Below are 16,162 nucleotides of genomic sequence, written 5' to 3'. Positions count from 1 at the left end.
AAGCCTTTCTCTTTTTTACCTGTTCCTCAGGTAAGTTCGCTCTTTGCAAATTTTATAGAAAAAATGCACCACCTGTGGGCAACGCTGCAGAAAATCGTAGCGTGAAAGGTTAAGAAACCGATTCTTGCGGTCGATTGAAAGAGCCTGGCCGCTACTTTACGACTCCCAAGCACGATTTTGTTTGTACCCGTGAATTGCAGAGTCCATCAACTGCTACATGCGAAAATAACCCCCCTTTCTTGAAAATAATTCCTAGCTACGCCATTTGTAAGTGCTGAAACTCTGGAATCTGGTTCGGACCTCGGCGTTCGGCGATGTACCTAATAAAAAAATATGCATGGAACTGTAGCCCCTCCTTCTCTCCTTATCGCCGCGAACGGCCGCGATAGCCTTTAGAAACTATTATTTTTGTTTGTGGCTCTGTTCAACCTTCATCTGTGCTGTCCTGCAGAAAGGACGCATGCAAGATGCAAGCGCAAGTCGAATTTTGCTTGGGAACGGTTCACACTAACGCCGCGAGGAGGCTACTATTTTTTACCGGAAGTCGCGGCGCCCCGTGCTGATTCCCCTCCTTTTCGACGTGTTTCTCCTGAAAGAGAAGTAAGTTCGTTGTTTCGTTGCTCTAATTAGTCGTCGAACCGATAAATAGAAATATAATCTAACCGTAGAAATGATTCGGGGTCATACTTTTCCTTACAATAAATCTGATCGGCGTTTTATGGTTCTCGATATGGAATCGTTTCTAAAACTACACGGGGAACGATAAATGCGCTTTCTAAGCCTAACATCTTTCAAACCTGAAGTTTGTAACTTTCGTCGATCTCAACTTATGCGGTCTTTATCGTGTGTATCTTAGAAAAATAAGGAGAAACAAAGAATTTCGTTTGAGGAGGATAAAGGGAATTATTCTTTTTCTCACCTTCGGCACTGCAGATGTCTCGGTGCGGCATGTGCCAAACGAGACCACGTTTTTCTGTTCGTTTTGTGCACCGGCCTAGCGCTACAGCATCGTATTTCTCTGGACAGCCAAGATGTCAGAAAGCTGGGACGACAACGCTCCCACTACGGTGGCCGTTCCGACCGAGCAGCTGGAAACCAAGCTGTTCGGCCGCTGGAGCTCGAGCGACGTGCAAGTCAGCGACATCGGGCTCACTGTGAGTGCACAGCACTGCACCGGATAGCAAACGCGTGTATGCAACTTCGCGCGCATTCTTCGCAGCTAGTGTCTTGGTAGGTCACATTAGCAGATTGGAACAATAACTTTTGGCATTTCTTTTACCATCATAACTTGCAGCGGTATTGACATTGCGATGTCACCGGGGTCATCATTCGAACTTTTGGCATCCTGGCGGAAAATATTTTTAATAAATACCGCGGGAAAGGGAGCTGAATTAATGGAACGCGGCTAAAGACTACTTAAATTTTAACTCGACTACTGTAACATTGGCTACTGGTGAATTGGAGACCCGAGTCCTGTCCAAGTGGCTGTCTGCACTGCAGCAAAGATTGGCATCGCATGCTGGGACTCGAATAATGTAAACGGATAGTCATTTCTGCTATGGCCTCGTGTTGACTGTTGCATGTACAATGCTTTAATTGTTTGTCACAAAGTTAGCTGGTGGCATTTGCTTTCCAGTCATGGTAGCTACATCACAGGCACCTCGTTCTTGGATCATATTAAGGTTGCGTAAATATTTCCTTCTTTCAGGACTACATTGCCGTGAAGGAGAAGCATGCCAAGTATCTGCCCCACTCTGCCGGGCGCTATGCTTCCAAGCGCTTCCGCAAGGCGCAGTGCCCCATCGTGGAGCGTCTTACAAACTCTATGATGATGCACGGCCGGAACAACGGCAAGAAGCTGCTGGCCGTGAAGATCGTCAAGCACTCTTTCGAGATCATTCACCTGCTCACCGGCGAAGTAAGTCATCTTTCCTTGAGCAAGCGCTTTTGGCCTCCTTGCTCGTACTCGAGTGACCACTACATTTGGCCAAGGGCGTCAGCCCTTGCAACCCCATTTCACCCCGCGTGGTGGACAAAGTTTGTGTGATTACAGTCATCTTTTGCAACACTGGGAGCTTACAGAATGGTGCAGTGGGTTGTGCAACAATGGGTCTTTTGTGTTTCAGAACCCGCTTCAGGTGGTGGTGAATGCCATCATCAACAGCGGGCCGCGGGAGGACTCTACGCGCATTGGGCGTGCGGGCACGGTGCGTCGTCAGGCGGTGGACGTGTCCCCGCTGCGTCGGGTGAACCAGGCCATCTGGCTGCTGTGCACGGGCGCACGCGAGAGCGCCTTCCGTAACATCAAGACCATTGCTGAGTGCCTGGCGGACGAGCTCATCAATGCCGCCAAGGTCTGTCCTTCTCTCCTAGTGGCCGTCGGGGGATTTGGTTTCGCCTTGACCCTCGTTGCACCGAGACTTGCGAGAAGGGACTGCCTGGAACTGTTCGTACTGAGCGGTGTGCATCTTTAGGGGCTGTGTTTTCAGCCTAATAAATAGGGGCAATGGTGTTTATTTATTTATTTATTTATTCAGATACCTACAGTGCCATGGGGCATTACAGTAGGGGGGGAAGTTGGGAATGAAAAACAAATAGTTATACAAAGGTTCAAAGAGCAATGTACACAAGCCATAAATATTCTAGCATCATAACAAAGAGCAGGCTACATAAAAATGTGGTCTATTAAAAAATGAACTAAACACTAGGAGGTTAGTGTTGAATAAAGCATATCCTTAAGAACAATGTTGACTACCAAGGTTGGCGAACCATTCCAATCCCGTATTGTTTCAGGAAAAAGTGAGTTCATAAAGACATCAGTTCTACAGTGGATTTCCTTAACCTTATAAACATGATCCTTTTGTTCTGATATGTAGTCTGATGGGTGAAGGTAGGCATTTCTTTCTATCCCAGTTCTACAATTAAATACGTTATTAAAAAATTTCAATCAAAGGCTCTTCCTTCTAAAGCTTAGCTCCTTCCATCCCAGGCTCTGTTTCGCATAAGTCATACTAAGTCGCCTGTCATAATTGTTGCCTGTAGATTCAAGGCCGATGTACAGGCCTGGTTTTCTGAATCCTCTTGGTGCCCTCCCCTCCAAAGCTTCCAGGATAGCCATGGTTAGGGCAAGTAAGGTGGAGAGGGTATTGGAAAGGGGGAATCGATAAAAGTGAAAAGCCTGAATTATATGTTTGCCTTTAACCGGATTAGTGGGTCATCTGGCTCCCATACTTTGAAACAAACACTTCTAGTGTAGTGTAGAGCAGAGCTTCTCTCTGGGATCTCATCAATCCCGCATGCCAATCAGTACTATTTCAGTGCTGGGCATCATTTTCTAGTACTTCTATATTATGCTCTCACCTTCATTAGTTTGCCGAACGGAACACCAACTACTCAGGTTTTTTCGTAGAGGTGTGCCAGTGCGGCCTTGCAAAGAGCATTTGTCCCCTTTGCTCGGTGGTGTGCTTTTACTTTACTGCCAGTGCACTCTCGTCACAGAAGCAATTCCCAAAGTTATGAGTTGCTCTTTGTATTGTTCATTGAGCACCCATGCCCCATACTTACTTGTGCTTGAAACCACTGCTCCCCCTTTGCCCATAATTAGTAAGGCAAGAAGAAACTTGAATGTGATCTTGGGTAAAACTGCAACATGGATGTATGCATGAGGTGTGGAGCACGGATATGATTGGATGTTCCATATGCCATATAATTTCTGGGAATAGGCCAGTGGACTTCTTGATGAGTGAACTTTGGAAAATACTAGACTCATTCAGTCTGCAAAACGCAGCCCATCTTATTGTGTAAAGTATGCATCGCTGAGCTTTGCTTCAATTGTGCTAGCATTTCCTCAGATAGAATACTTTCAATCAGAGTATTGCCATTTTTCATGCACCTAGAGCCCGAGGTAAAATGGAGTGGCAATTGATGTTGGTTGTGAGATCTTCAGTTGTGAGCAAGGCAATCTGCTAAACTCTTTTCCACTTAAAACATATTTAAGGTACAATGACCTCAGTTGAGGTGTAGTTAAACTACAAATAAGTTTATTCATTAGAAATAACTATGCCATGTTACATTTACTCCTAAATCTATGCCACACTGCAATTGTTAAGCGACTCTTCAGTTTCCAAGGCAGAACTATCGATACACTTCTGTATTGATTCTGAACTCCGCTCACGATGGGGTTTCTGGCACAACCCATAGCAGGGCTGTCAAGCTTGAATCAATGGAAATTTATATAATTGCATTCTTAATCTTAAAAAATAGCCGTAATTGAGGTGAGTTACAAGTTACTCAAAATCCGTAACTCGCACACTTTCGACGGACCCCTTCGCAAATAGCGTGCGGCGCACTCAAAGCATGTTGCGAACCTCGATGCAATTCTGACGGTATGCAAGCTGCTGTGTTGTCTGTGTAGACTGGGCTGCATACCCTTTTCTTCGTGCAAGTTGGCTGGAGGGCGAGAGAACCTCAAGGTTGCCATAATTCTAGGGTGCTCGTGGTGGCGTCTGCGAAATTGTCTGTTAGTGCCTTTGCTAGTCTGGCAATGGGAGCCTGACGACAGTGTCTTCCTGTCTGCTTTCCAGGGCTCTTCCAACAGCTATGCCATCAAGAAGAAGGACGAGCTGGAGCGTGTCGCCAAGTCCAACCGTTAAAAGAGAGAGAGGGGGATTAAAGCTACTCTGCTCATGTTTGATCACGCACCTGTGTGTCTCGCTTTGTGGCAACAGAAGGGAAACATGGCTGCAACCTTTGCTGCTCCCATTCTTTCTCCAGATACCTCTCCTTTGGCTCAGCTGTACTCTGTTGTCCACCCTTCTTTTTGGGGATGTGGGAAAGAGTGGAATACCGGCCAAGGTGTCCGGAATTCGACAGACCTATTGCAGAGAATGTGCCATATAACAAATCATGGTTGTACCTTAAAGTTAATGCTCAATCCTCTACTGGGGTGTGCGAGATGCACCTTGTCAGTTTGGTTAGCACGTAAACTTGTAAAATTTAATTTTTCCCCATTACTTTATTTGAATTAGCTCAACCATTAAAAGCAGTATTCCCTCACCGAGGGAGAGACTTGACAGATTTGTCCTCGTGCTTCTCGTACACTTGTATGGTACTCATTACAAGTAAACAAATTAGTTGTAATCTATTCTAGCTTTTTTAATTTTTGATTATTTTTATGTGGTAATTGCAAGATTAATCTGATTATTTTTGAAGTACTAAAATTGCTTACATCTGTTAGTATTATACCCTTCCCTTCCTAATGGCAGCCTTTGTTTCCTCCAGTTTCCTACCAAGGAGGTCTCTTACCAAGTCTCCAGAAGGAGGCTAGTTTACCAAAATTGGTAGATTATAAGTAGTTCATAGTTCAGGATTTTAGTCCAGTAATAGACAGTACGAAAGGCCCCTTTTCAAACCAATAGATATATCTGCTGTTTTCAAAATCAGAAGTAATTGGAAAAGTAAACATTACTTTTTCAAGTAATGGCCAAATACTTTTCCAAGTATGAATTTTTAACCAAGAGTAATTGTAGTTTAGTTCTTTTGAGTAACGTGTACGAGACTGGCTTCATGTGACGAAAAATGTCTGGCTTTTGCGGCTTGCCATTGTGGCATGAGCAGAGGGGTTGCTCGGGCAATGCAGATGATTCTCGTTTGCTGCTGGGTCATTTCGCTGAAAAAAAAAGTTTGATACCAAATATGGAAACTCCTAAATTTTGATACCACTGGCATCCCACCCACTGGTACCTTGTTCATGGGAACAATGCAGCTGAGGTAGAAATTGCACCCACTGCTAATGAGGGGACTGTAAGTACATATAAACATAAAAGGGAAATTCCCTAAAAGTCTTCCTAAGTGACTCAGATGAAGAGTGAGTGGACACGCTTGCTTGAGCACGTATTCTCATATTTTTATATCGAAACGTCCTGAACTGGAGCCCTGCAAGGGCCGCCTTTTTGAGCCCAGGCCTAAGGGAGCCTTTAGGCTCCCTACCCAGGCCCGGTGTCATGATAATTTACCTGCCCAAGCCTGGCCCAGGTGTTTGCAACTGGGCCCAGCCCGGTCGGCCCATTTCGAACTGGCTCGGCCGATCCCAAGTCCAAATTTGATGTCGTGTCTAAAACTCGTCGCGTGAAAGTGTTGGGAAACTTTATTTTATGCAAGCGTTGGAGGTGGGTTGCTGGTAAGTAACCTTTTTCCTTGCATATCGGTACCCGACGGTGCTATGAAGAGCACATGTAAATTTAACTAGGCTATGTCAAATTTCAACACCTGAGAGACATTAGCCTTATAAATAAATAAAAGGTGGTATAGATGACTTCATTGTCCTCCAGACCTCTAGGCAACAAACAACTCTGACCTCAATCATTTTTTATCCCCTAGACGAGTTGAACGGCATTAACAAAAGTCAGATGAACTATTTCCACAATGAATTTGTTCACAATCAGCTTTCTACAAGTAAACTATTTCTTCCAGCGCCACACACTTAAAATTAGTTTTTTTTTACTTATTTGGAGAGGAGGTGGGGGATGGAAGGGTACTGAGGGGAGGTTATACCCCTCCTCACCTCATCCTTCAACCTCCTCCCCTTGTGTCCTTCTCCACCGTGACGTAACGTGACCTCGCGGTTATGGCGACGCCGTTCATGCCGGAATTGGGTTGTGTAGAAATACATAGAACCTTTCCAAGGAAAGAAGGATGCGGAAATTTCTTGTTCCGAGACTCCCACCATTTCACGCAGGTGGTCACGAGAGCTTAGCTGTGCGAGGACGAGATGTGAACAGTTATGGCCAGTTTCGTCCGAACGGGCTGGGATTTGGCTCCCGATGGGAGTCGCCAAGCGTTGTGTTAGGTGTTCTTTCACAGTGTGCATCAACCATTTGTGATAGCGGTGTGCTCAGCTCCTCAATTTGAGCATAGAACGCCACGCTATCGAACTCGCGTTGAGTGTTGAGATGCCCAAGAAATACAATGCAAAATGTAGAGGCCAACATGCTGCACTTGGGAGCAAGCCGAAAACTACAATATATGCCGGCTTGCAATGCAGCAGAGACATATTGTATTTATCATCATTGTGCTTGCTGCGTTATAATTAATCAATCTACAGTGTGCAGCGATTTTCCCCAAAATAAATGATGACTGCATATATAGTAGAGCTTCATTTCTCTTGCCACCGGCACGAAGTTCTACGAAAAATAGATGCAGCGTAGTAAAGCTATGCTCATGTTTTCTTTGTCGCCAAGACAACGGCTTTAACAAAGCTCAGGTGAACTGTTTCCACACTGAAACCAGACCTACTATAAACTAATTGGCGGCACTGAATTGGGTTTGGGCCGCAGCCCCGAGCCCGATCCAGGCCCGCCAAGGTGCTGGCCTGGGCCTGCAGTAAAAACCCTAGCACAGGCATACCGAAAAACCGCCTTACTCGGCCTAGCCTGCGGATTGGACTTTTGGGTAAACCCCAAGCCCGTGCAGTGCTTTATCCCAAACCGTCGATTTTCTAAAATGATTTATTATTACCGAGCACTGGGTGGCCAGTGTCGAATCTGAGGCACAATTGGTCGTGACACCCCCTGCATCGAATTGAAAATTGTTTCTAGTTTCCTGCCTTCATGTGCTAGTTCTCTTGCGTCACAAGCCCAATATCATTTCATAGTCTATTTAATTACCTCAAGTGCAAAAGAAAGGTTGCATGAGAGAAAGTATACCAAGTTAAGAACCTAGTGCAACATGATAATTTTGTGGATTGTTCCGTTCATGTTAAAGAGGACATGACCACATGTCAACGAGATTCATTACCATGTGTAACGTGTGCTGGGATGCCCAAGATGACATGAAGTGACGGCAGCAAACTGTTCTTGTGGAGGGGAACCGTTGGCACTTGATCATTCATTTTCAACTCTAGTCGGGGATCTTTGGCTGAGTGTGTCGATGCGCCACAGTTCAAAGCATGTAGAGTGAAAGCTCGAACTGTAGAACCCTGGATTTAACGCCCACCCATTTCGATGGGTGTGCGCATCGTACCGGCGTACATCTGTGTAATTGCTACTGCGTGATGCACACTAAAGGTCCCAAGTTAGCGGTCATACTGCACTGGCCAAAATGTTCATCTACAGTGGAGACACAAAATGCTCCTAGAGGCAAACATCCCACTTTCTAAAGGCCCGTTCACACTCTTGCAACCTCTTAAAACTGGGTTCCTTAAAACCTCTTACAACTAGAGGATACACCGGCACGGTCTATTGGGTACCAGTGTAAACTTGGCGGTTCGGTATATTTTCTATTTCTCTCAAGCATTATCCTTTCTTTCTTGGCTTGAAAAACTTTTGTCAATGTTATAAACGAGCCTTTCTTATAGGTATTATGCACATTTGACCTCGGAAATGCCGCAAAACCTTTGCTCTTGTGAGATGCAGTTCCAGGGTCATCGCATAGATGACGCCAGCATGCCAGTGTGTTTTCTTGTCCTAAGAAATTAGAGGTTTTAACTAGTCTTAGTCTCTCTCGGTCGTACTCAGTTGCAAGAGTGTGAACGGGCCTTAAACATTCCCAAAACTCACTCACAACTGGGTTAATCTATGCATGCGCGCTTTACCGGTCCAATCGAGCGCTTAACGTATGATTTGCAGCGTTCCCAAGTTTGGAAAATGTTAATAGTAGGCTCCTCCGCAATATTTTACGGCCATTTCATTGTGCATCGTACATGTCATCTTGCACGGGTCGGACACCAGCATGTTGAACAAACATCTATTTTGACTCCTTTATCCCGAGACCATAGAATCTCGCCAGCCAGTTTTGCTACGCTGCCTCAACGTATGGGGGAAATGTCTTTCTGCATGTGGGATAACCTCGTTGCAGCTGTGTGCGCAGAACATGAGCAGTCTCGTGCACTGCCACCTGCCTCCTCCTGCCAAGGTTATGGCAACGTCACGCATGCGCCACATGCACGGCGAGATCGGTTTATTGGAGCCACCTCCCCAATTCCATCGCCCTCCTTTGAAGCCACACACTTCAAGAAGGGGACCAACTAATGCCTCGGACCCCGAAAGCGTGAAAATAAATAAATAAAACAATCCGCACATTACCAAATTGCTGATGAGAATGCAGCATGACTTGCATAAACATAGTTCACGTAACTTTTCTTTGCATGCGGACCAGTTGCACTTTCTGGTGCACTGCTTGAAAATAAAAGCTGGTTTAGCGTTTACTGCGACTGCATTAAAACTGGAGAGAACACTTTCACTATGTATGACTCAAGGTTATGCTCTACTCTCTCTCTTTTCATGCACCCCAAAATAAATTAGTTTTTGCAGCATTTGCAAGATGCCACTATTTCTGAGAAATGGTTGCTTATAAGATTAAAATGCGGACGACCGAGTCCTCGAATGCATGGAGCTGCATGGCACCGGTTATTGAGAATTGGCCCCATTTTCCCACCCAAATTTGCAGAAAATCACCTTTAACTTTTGAATAGCGGTTAGTTGTGAAACTTTGGCATCTCGTTTGAGTGCTACATTTGGGCGCAGACTGAGCATTAGGTTGATGCATCGTTTAAGTCTTTTTGGGAACATGTACATGTGGGTCGTAAGTGTTCCAGGGCTACCCGATAGTTGGCGCCAGTGTATTGTCTCTAGTGGCGATAAGCGGTCATAATGACAGTCGAACGGACATGTCTGAACCAACCTTAAAGAGGCGCTAAACCACTTTTTACGTTAATCTATTTACGGCCATAACTTAATCTAATGGCTATAAGTATCCTAAAAAAATGTATTACCTTGGAACTATCGCAGACATCAGAGGGCGCCGTCGCACGAGGAAAAGCGAGGCTCTGCCCTTTTTCGACCGATGGCACTATCTGATGTTGATCTTCCGATTCCCATTTTAATTGAGAAATTGGCCATGCACAAATGCAACCTTTGGTTTCTTAGGATGCATAGAGCCTATGGTCGAGTTATGACCATACATAAGACTATTGCAAAAGTGGTTTAGTGCCCCTTTAACAGGCCAGAGTGTAGAAACATGCCTAGGCACATGCTGCAGTGGGAATGGGTTATCTTGAGAGGTATGTCTTGTTTGGAGATGAGCTTCTTGCACAAAGAACCAAGCACTCTAGTCATGTCTTAACAAATCTGTGGGCAATTGTACAAAAAATAAACATTGCCTGTCTCCAATATGACAGCAGGATGTATTAAAAACAACTTTTCACAGGTGCAAAATATTAAGGCCCGTTAACACTCTTGCAACAGCGAGAGACCAGACTGTTTTTTAAGCCTCTCGCGACGTCTTAGGACCGGATGCACTGCAGCGAAGCTGGTCCTACCAGATTGCAAGAAGCTTAACAACCGGTCTGGTCTCTCTCGGTCTTTGAAAAAACATCGAGAGGCCCGCTCCCCGGTCGGCGGCCCCCGATTCCGCCTCGCCGAGCCTGGAAGCCCGAGATTCCTACCCCATATGGGTGGGGCCGACACCAAACGGCTCCCTACGATGAACGGCATCCATTGAGACCACACAAGTCCACAAGTCCCGGTGAGCCCACCACTTTTAACATTATCAGACTCCTAAGACACAAACCGAAGCCCGCCCAGCTAAGCCAAACGACGAGCACGGCGGCTGGCGCCGCCCGCGCCATCAGAGCGCAGCTTTCGACCCGGCAACAGGCGGACGCTTGCCCCTAACCATCATGGAAAGTAGTCAAGCATTATCCCAGCGCCAACCGACCAACCGAGAGGAAAATGAACGCGCGGCCGATCTCAATGGGAACCCCAACCCAAACAACGACGAGTCACCCAGTAAAGATGCCTCGCATCAACAGGAGGAAACAAATAACTTCTCTTGGACGGACGTAGTCAGCAGGCGAGCCCGAAGACAACAACTTCAATCCGAGAGGGAAAAGGCTGCTGCTGCCGAGAAAGCACCCAACCACTCCTCAAATCCCCGTAGGAGAGCAGGTGATCCCGGCTCCCCCTACACTCAGGAGAACCGGAGCTACCGAGCACAAACACAAACGCTGCACCAAAAAAGGCTACCACCGCTCCCGGTCAACGACTACAAAGTGGTCATCCGGCCGAGAGACGGTCTCAACCTCGGAGCCTGGAGTACGGACAAGCTCACACGAGCCATCCTCGTGGCATCTAAACTCTCGTCCACCGAAACGTCCGATATCACTATAAGAATCCGCCGTGACCAGAACCTGGCGATCATCAGCACCCCAAGACTAGAGACATTTTCCCGCATACAAGCAATCTCGGCGCTAACTCTCGAAACCAGGCAATACGAAGTCACAGCATACCTGGCAGTCCCCGACAATTCATGCAGAGGCATCATCTCCGGTGTAGACACCAGACCGACAGCCGAGACACTCACTGAGGAATTACGTGCCCCCGGGACCAACATCTTGTACGCCAGAATGATGGGACAGACTAACACTGCCATCATCACATTTGAGGGACTCAAGGTACCCCACTACGTGTACCTGTCGGGCGGTGAATACCCATGCAGACCCTACCAACCAAGAAAACAAATATGCGGCGTTTGCCTGGGCCTAGGACATCGCACCGACGTGTGCCCGCAACCGGAGAAGAGCCGATGCACCACCTGCGAAACACCTAGCGGTGCCATGGAAGATCACCAGTGCAAACCCTACTGCATAAATTGTGGCGGTGAACACCCAGCGGTCGACCCGCGCTGCCCGGCCCGACAGAGAGGACCATACAACAAGAAACACATCCAACAACACCAACAAATGCAAGGACGACAGAAATCACCCCTACCACCGCCACCGCCCCCACCAAGAAGTGCAGACCCTCAATGGCCGAAACTACAAAGCAAAACCTGGGAAGATCCTAATCCCTTCATCTTCCTGGCCGACTCCACACCGCAAGATTGCCACGAGCCCAGCCCACCCACAGGGCACCCGAAACACGTCGGCAGGAATAAGTCCCGTTCCAGCTCGAGGTCACAAAGTCGGCCCCGGACATACGGAGAGACGCAGCGAACGGACCAAAGGGGAAAACAGAAACCCACCCTCCCCGGGGATGACCGCAACGAAACGAAGGTAAGCTGGGCAGCGCAGCCTCCTAACCCTCCCTACGTCCCCACACTCGCAGACGCTCCCTCCCCCCACACACCAGTACCGGACCCTATACGGGATATCATCACAAAGCGAACAATCATGACAGCAACCGACACGCAGACGACAGCACAACCAGATTCAGACACGTTCGCAAAGACCAAGGAGCATTTTGCCCAATCCCTACAGAGTTTCCGAAGAGAAATTTAAGAGGAGTTAAGGAACTTCCGAGAAGAAATCAGGGCCCTCACCAGACAACCCATAGAAGAGCTCAAGGAAGCACTCCGACAGACACCACGCGAGAAGAAACTCGCACCCGCCAAAAAAATACGGCAGGAAATAACACAGGACATACAGGAAATGAAACAACAAATAATACAGCAGATTGCTCTACAACTCCCCCAACTCATCCACGCCGCTCTAACAGACCACCGAATCAAGCTCTCTCAGGCAGAGCCGAACCTCCCGTTGCACACGGACACACACGGTGAACGCGATCATTGTGAAGCGAGACGAGTACACCCTTACCACCGACCGACTACCGAAGCCTCCTGTGTCCCTGCTGTAGCGGCACAATCCGACGTCTCTCAATGCCAGCCTCAACACGAAGACAAACACTAGGAAACAAAACAAAAAGCACTCTCCCCCTACCGCCCCCGTGATCTCTACGCGAATCTGGCAATGGAACTGTAGAGGGTACCGACGCAAACGCGGAGCCCTCACACAATACCTCAGCACCCACACACAACGCCCCGACACCATAGCCATACAAGAAACCAATTGCGCCCCCAACCTGTCTGGATACGAAACATATGTGCAGAATACAATCCACGGAGATACACCGCGAGTAGCGACTCTGGTCGCAAAACACATCCCCGTCATAGAGCATACCATGGACAGAAATGTAGACATCCCACATGTTCTTCTGGAGCTCCTCCCCCAGAAACGCGGAGGAACCAGCCTCTTCATACTGAATATTTATAGTCCCCCCAAGAGTGGCAAGAGAGACACCTTCGACAACATCTTCCTCGACGCGATTCGAATAGCCCGACCACGAGAAAACACCTTTCTTATAGTGGGGGATTTCAACGCGGCACACCCAGCCTGGGGCTACGAACATGAGACAGTAAAGGGACGGAAGTTAACTACGACTATATCTAGGAACCAGCTAACCCTCCTGACCGAGCCTGACCAACCGACAAGGCTGGGTAACAGCGTAAACCACGACACGAGCCCGGACCTAACGCTCGTGCAAGCAAAAAAGCCATGTACCTGGACAAACCTCCAAGAAAACCTGGGGAGCGACCATTACATTCTTGAGACTGAGATCCAGACCCAGATCGGCCGAGGCCACGGACGCACACAACGACTCATAAACTGGGACGCCTTCCGACAGCTAAGACCACCCCCGGAGGGGAAAACAGCAGAAGCACACCCACCCCTAGCGCAATGGATCCAGGAACTTAAAAATGACATTGACAAGGTGACTACGCAGGTGAAAACCACAAGTGCAGCCCCAGTTATAGACCCACATCTACTCCACCTGTGGGAAGCTCGCAGGGGACTCACCCGGAGATGGAGAACTCGCAAACACAACCGAAAACTCCGAAAACGCATAGCAGAGATCACTTTAGAGGCAGAACAGTATGCCGAGGAACTCACACAAACCAACTGGTACAAACTTTGTGATCAGCTCCAAGGAACCCTCGGAACCAAACGGGCCTGGACGCTTCTCCGAAGTCTCATAGACCCAACAAAAACCAAGGCGGCAACATCCCACGCAATCACCAAACTTCTTCACCGAGAAACACGAAAGGAAAATGAGCTATGGGACGCTCTCAGAGAACGTTACTTAGCAACTGGCCCTAAACCCAAATACTCTTCATACCCGCACAAAGAAGCCACGCATCCCCTTGACACAGACATCACCGAATCCAAAGTCCGAAGCGCACTTACAAACCTAACCCGGAGCACGACACCAGGTAAAGACGGCATTACATACAAAATGCTTAAAAATCTCGACGACGGATCCATCACCGCCCTTACGGCTTATTATAACGAGGCTTGGAACACTGGTACGCTGCCACAAGATTGGCGACATGCAGACATAACCCTCATACCCAAGCCGGGCAAGCCACTCTCCCTCGAGAATCTTCGCCCCATATCTCTCACGTCATGCATAGGAAAACTCTTGGAGCACATAGTCCTTAAACGACTCCAACCACACCTGGAAGCCATCAACTTCTTCGCAGAGACAATGTTCGGCTTCAGGAAAAACCTATCCACCCAAGATATACTTCTCCAACTTAAAGAAGACATCCTCGACCACCCAGGACGGGCACAGACAAGGGCGGTTTTGGCTCTTAACCTCAAAGGAGCCTTTGACAACGTGTCACATGACGCCATCCTGGAAGGCCTCGCCCGATCCCAATGCGGAAAGAAGACCTACGAATACATGCGAGCTTTCTTATCCGACCGAACCGCCACCTTGGGAATCGGCGATCATCGATCCGACCCAATCCTGCTCACGGGAAAGGGCACTCCCCAAGGTTCAGTCCTCTCGCCAACACTTTTTAACATTGCCATGGCAGGGCTTCCTCATCTCCTCGCCAAAACACCCAACATCCAACACGCACTGTATGCCGACATCACCATATGGACCAGCAAGGGCTCGGACAGCCAAATACAAGACAACCTTCAGGAAGCAGTAGACACCACCCAGAAATTCGCTATAGCAGCAGGACTCAGCTGCGCAGCTGAAAAGTCTGAACTCCTGCTCATCCGAGGAGCACGCAAAACTAATGAACGGAACAAGACCACAGACGAAATCACCATACACCTTGAAGGCACCCCCATACCAAAAACCGACCGTCTAAGGATACTTGGCTTGCACCTCCAAGCCAATGCAAAAGCCACCCATACCGTGCAGCTGCTAAAGAAGCAATGCATCCCAATAGCCCACCTCATACGCAGAGTCGCCAACAAAAGAGGCGGCCTCAAAGAAACCGATACCATTAGGGTTGTGCAAGCACTTCTCATCAGCCGAATAATATATCACGCCCCATACCACAAACTAAACCAAACGGAGCTAAATAGACTCAACATCATTCTCCGCACAGCGATTAAAACGGCCCTTGGACTCCCCCCGTACACCTCAACCCAACGATTACTCCAACTCGGCCTGCACAATGCTATTGAGGAACTGATTGAAGCCCACACAACCGGACAACGCACCCGTATGAGCTACACAAAGACAGGACAACATGTCCTTTGCAGACTCGGCTATCAGAGCTTCGAAATCCCAGAGCACACCATCAAATTAGGGCCAGCTCCACCCGCAATCACTGCCAGGATACGGGTCATGCCACTCCCACGAAACATGCACCCAGAGCTCAATGCCGGAAGGAGAGCGGCAAGAGTGCGTGCTCTCCAACGACTACACGGAAACGACCCATGTACCTTTTACACCGACGCGGCAGAATATCCCGCAACACATAAGTATATGAGCATAGCCGTCTGCGATTCCAACGGTCAGAACAGGACAACGGCCTCCCTTCGAGGCAAGCTCCCCACCACCACCTCGGAAGAGGTAGCTATTGCATTGGCCTTAGCACACTTATATCACACAATCAAGGATCATGAGGTTCCATGCACTATCATCACCGACTCACAAGCGGCATGTAGAGCATATGCCAGAAACTCCCTCTCCCATTTAACATTACGAATTCTATCACCCCTTGACCCCTCCTTGCTACCACCGGTCCGCATTATATGGACACCTGGTCATGCTTCTCTTCCCGGTAATGAGAGTGCACACGCGCTCGCCCGAGAAATAACCCACCGGGCATTACACGAAGAGAGAGAGGAATTTAGCACCAGACACTACAGCACCAACCTTCCCCCAGCCCCCCTACTCACTTACAATAATGTCACAGAATACTACCGCTCCCAGCGCAAAACCCTTCCTCCCCCACACAAGTCACTAACCCGGCAGGAGAAAATCGCATGGCGCCTACTACAGACCCACACCTACCCAAACCTATTCCATAAACAACGATTCTTTCCCACCAGGTACCCAGACATATGTCCGGGTTGCCA

The 16,162-nt window shown here is 48.1% G+C and overlaps 1 protein-coding gene across 1 annotated transcript; it reads left to right on the top strand.

The window, feature by feature from the left end:
- The first annotated feature begins 496 nt into the window (after positions 1-496).
- Positions 497-4,700, top strand: LOC8040066 (40S ribosomal protein S5). Its single transcript, XM_002413909.4, has 5 exons — positions 497-600; positions 1,027-1,154; positions 1,709-1,918; positions 2,127-2,354; positions 4,584-4,700. Exons 2-5 carry the CDS (start codon positions 1,032-1,034, stop codon positions 4,650-4,652), a joined length of 630 nt encoding a protein of 209 aa, XP_002413954.1. The 5' UTR covers positions 497-600; positions 1,027-1,031; the 3' UTR covers positions 4,653-4,700.
- The last annotated feature ends 11,462 nt before the right edge of the window (positions 4,701-16,162 follow it).

This window comes from Ixodes scapularis, unplaced genomic scaffold (assembly GCF_016920785.2).
Source record: "Ixodes scapularis isolate PalLabHiFi unplaced genomic scaffold, ASM1692078v2 PGA_scaffold3__209_contigs__length_174095766, whole genome shotgun sequence".
In the NCBI taxonomy this organism is placed as follows: Eukaryota; Metazoa; Arthropoda; class Arachnida; order Ixodida; family Ixodidae; genus Ixodes; species Ixodes scapularis.
The sequence above is the reverse complement of the archived record's forward strand: the minus strand, read 5'-3'. Positions and strand labels throughout refer to the sequence as shown.

Bases quoted from the DNA above. Each gene is read 5' to 3' on its own strand.
- LOC8040066 (XM_002413909.4), top strand. From the start codon at position 1,032: ATGTCAGAAAGCTGGGACGACAACGCTCCCACTACGGTGGCCGTTCCG. The intron at 1,155-1,708 runs GTGAGTGCACAG...TCCTTCTTTCAG, and splicing joins TCAGCGACATCGGGCTCACT to GACTACATTGCCGTGAAGGA. The intron at 1,919-2,126 runs GTAAGTCATCTT...TTTGTGTTTCAG, and splicing joins TTCACCTGCTCACCGGCGAA to AACCCGCTTCAGGTGGTGGT.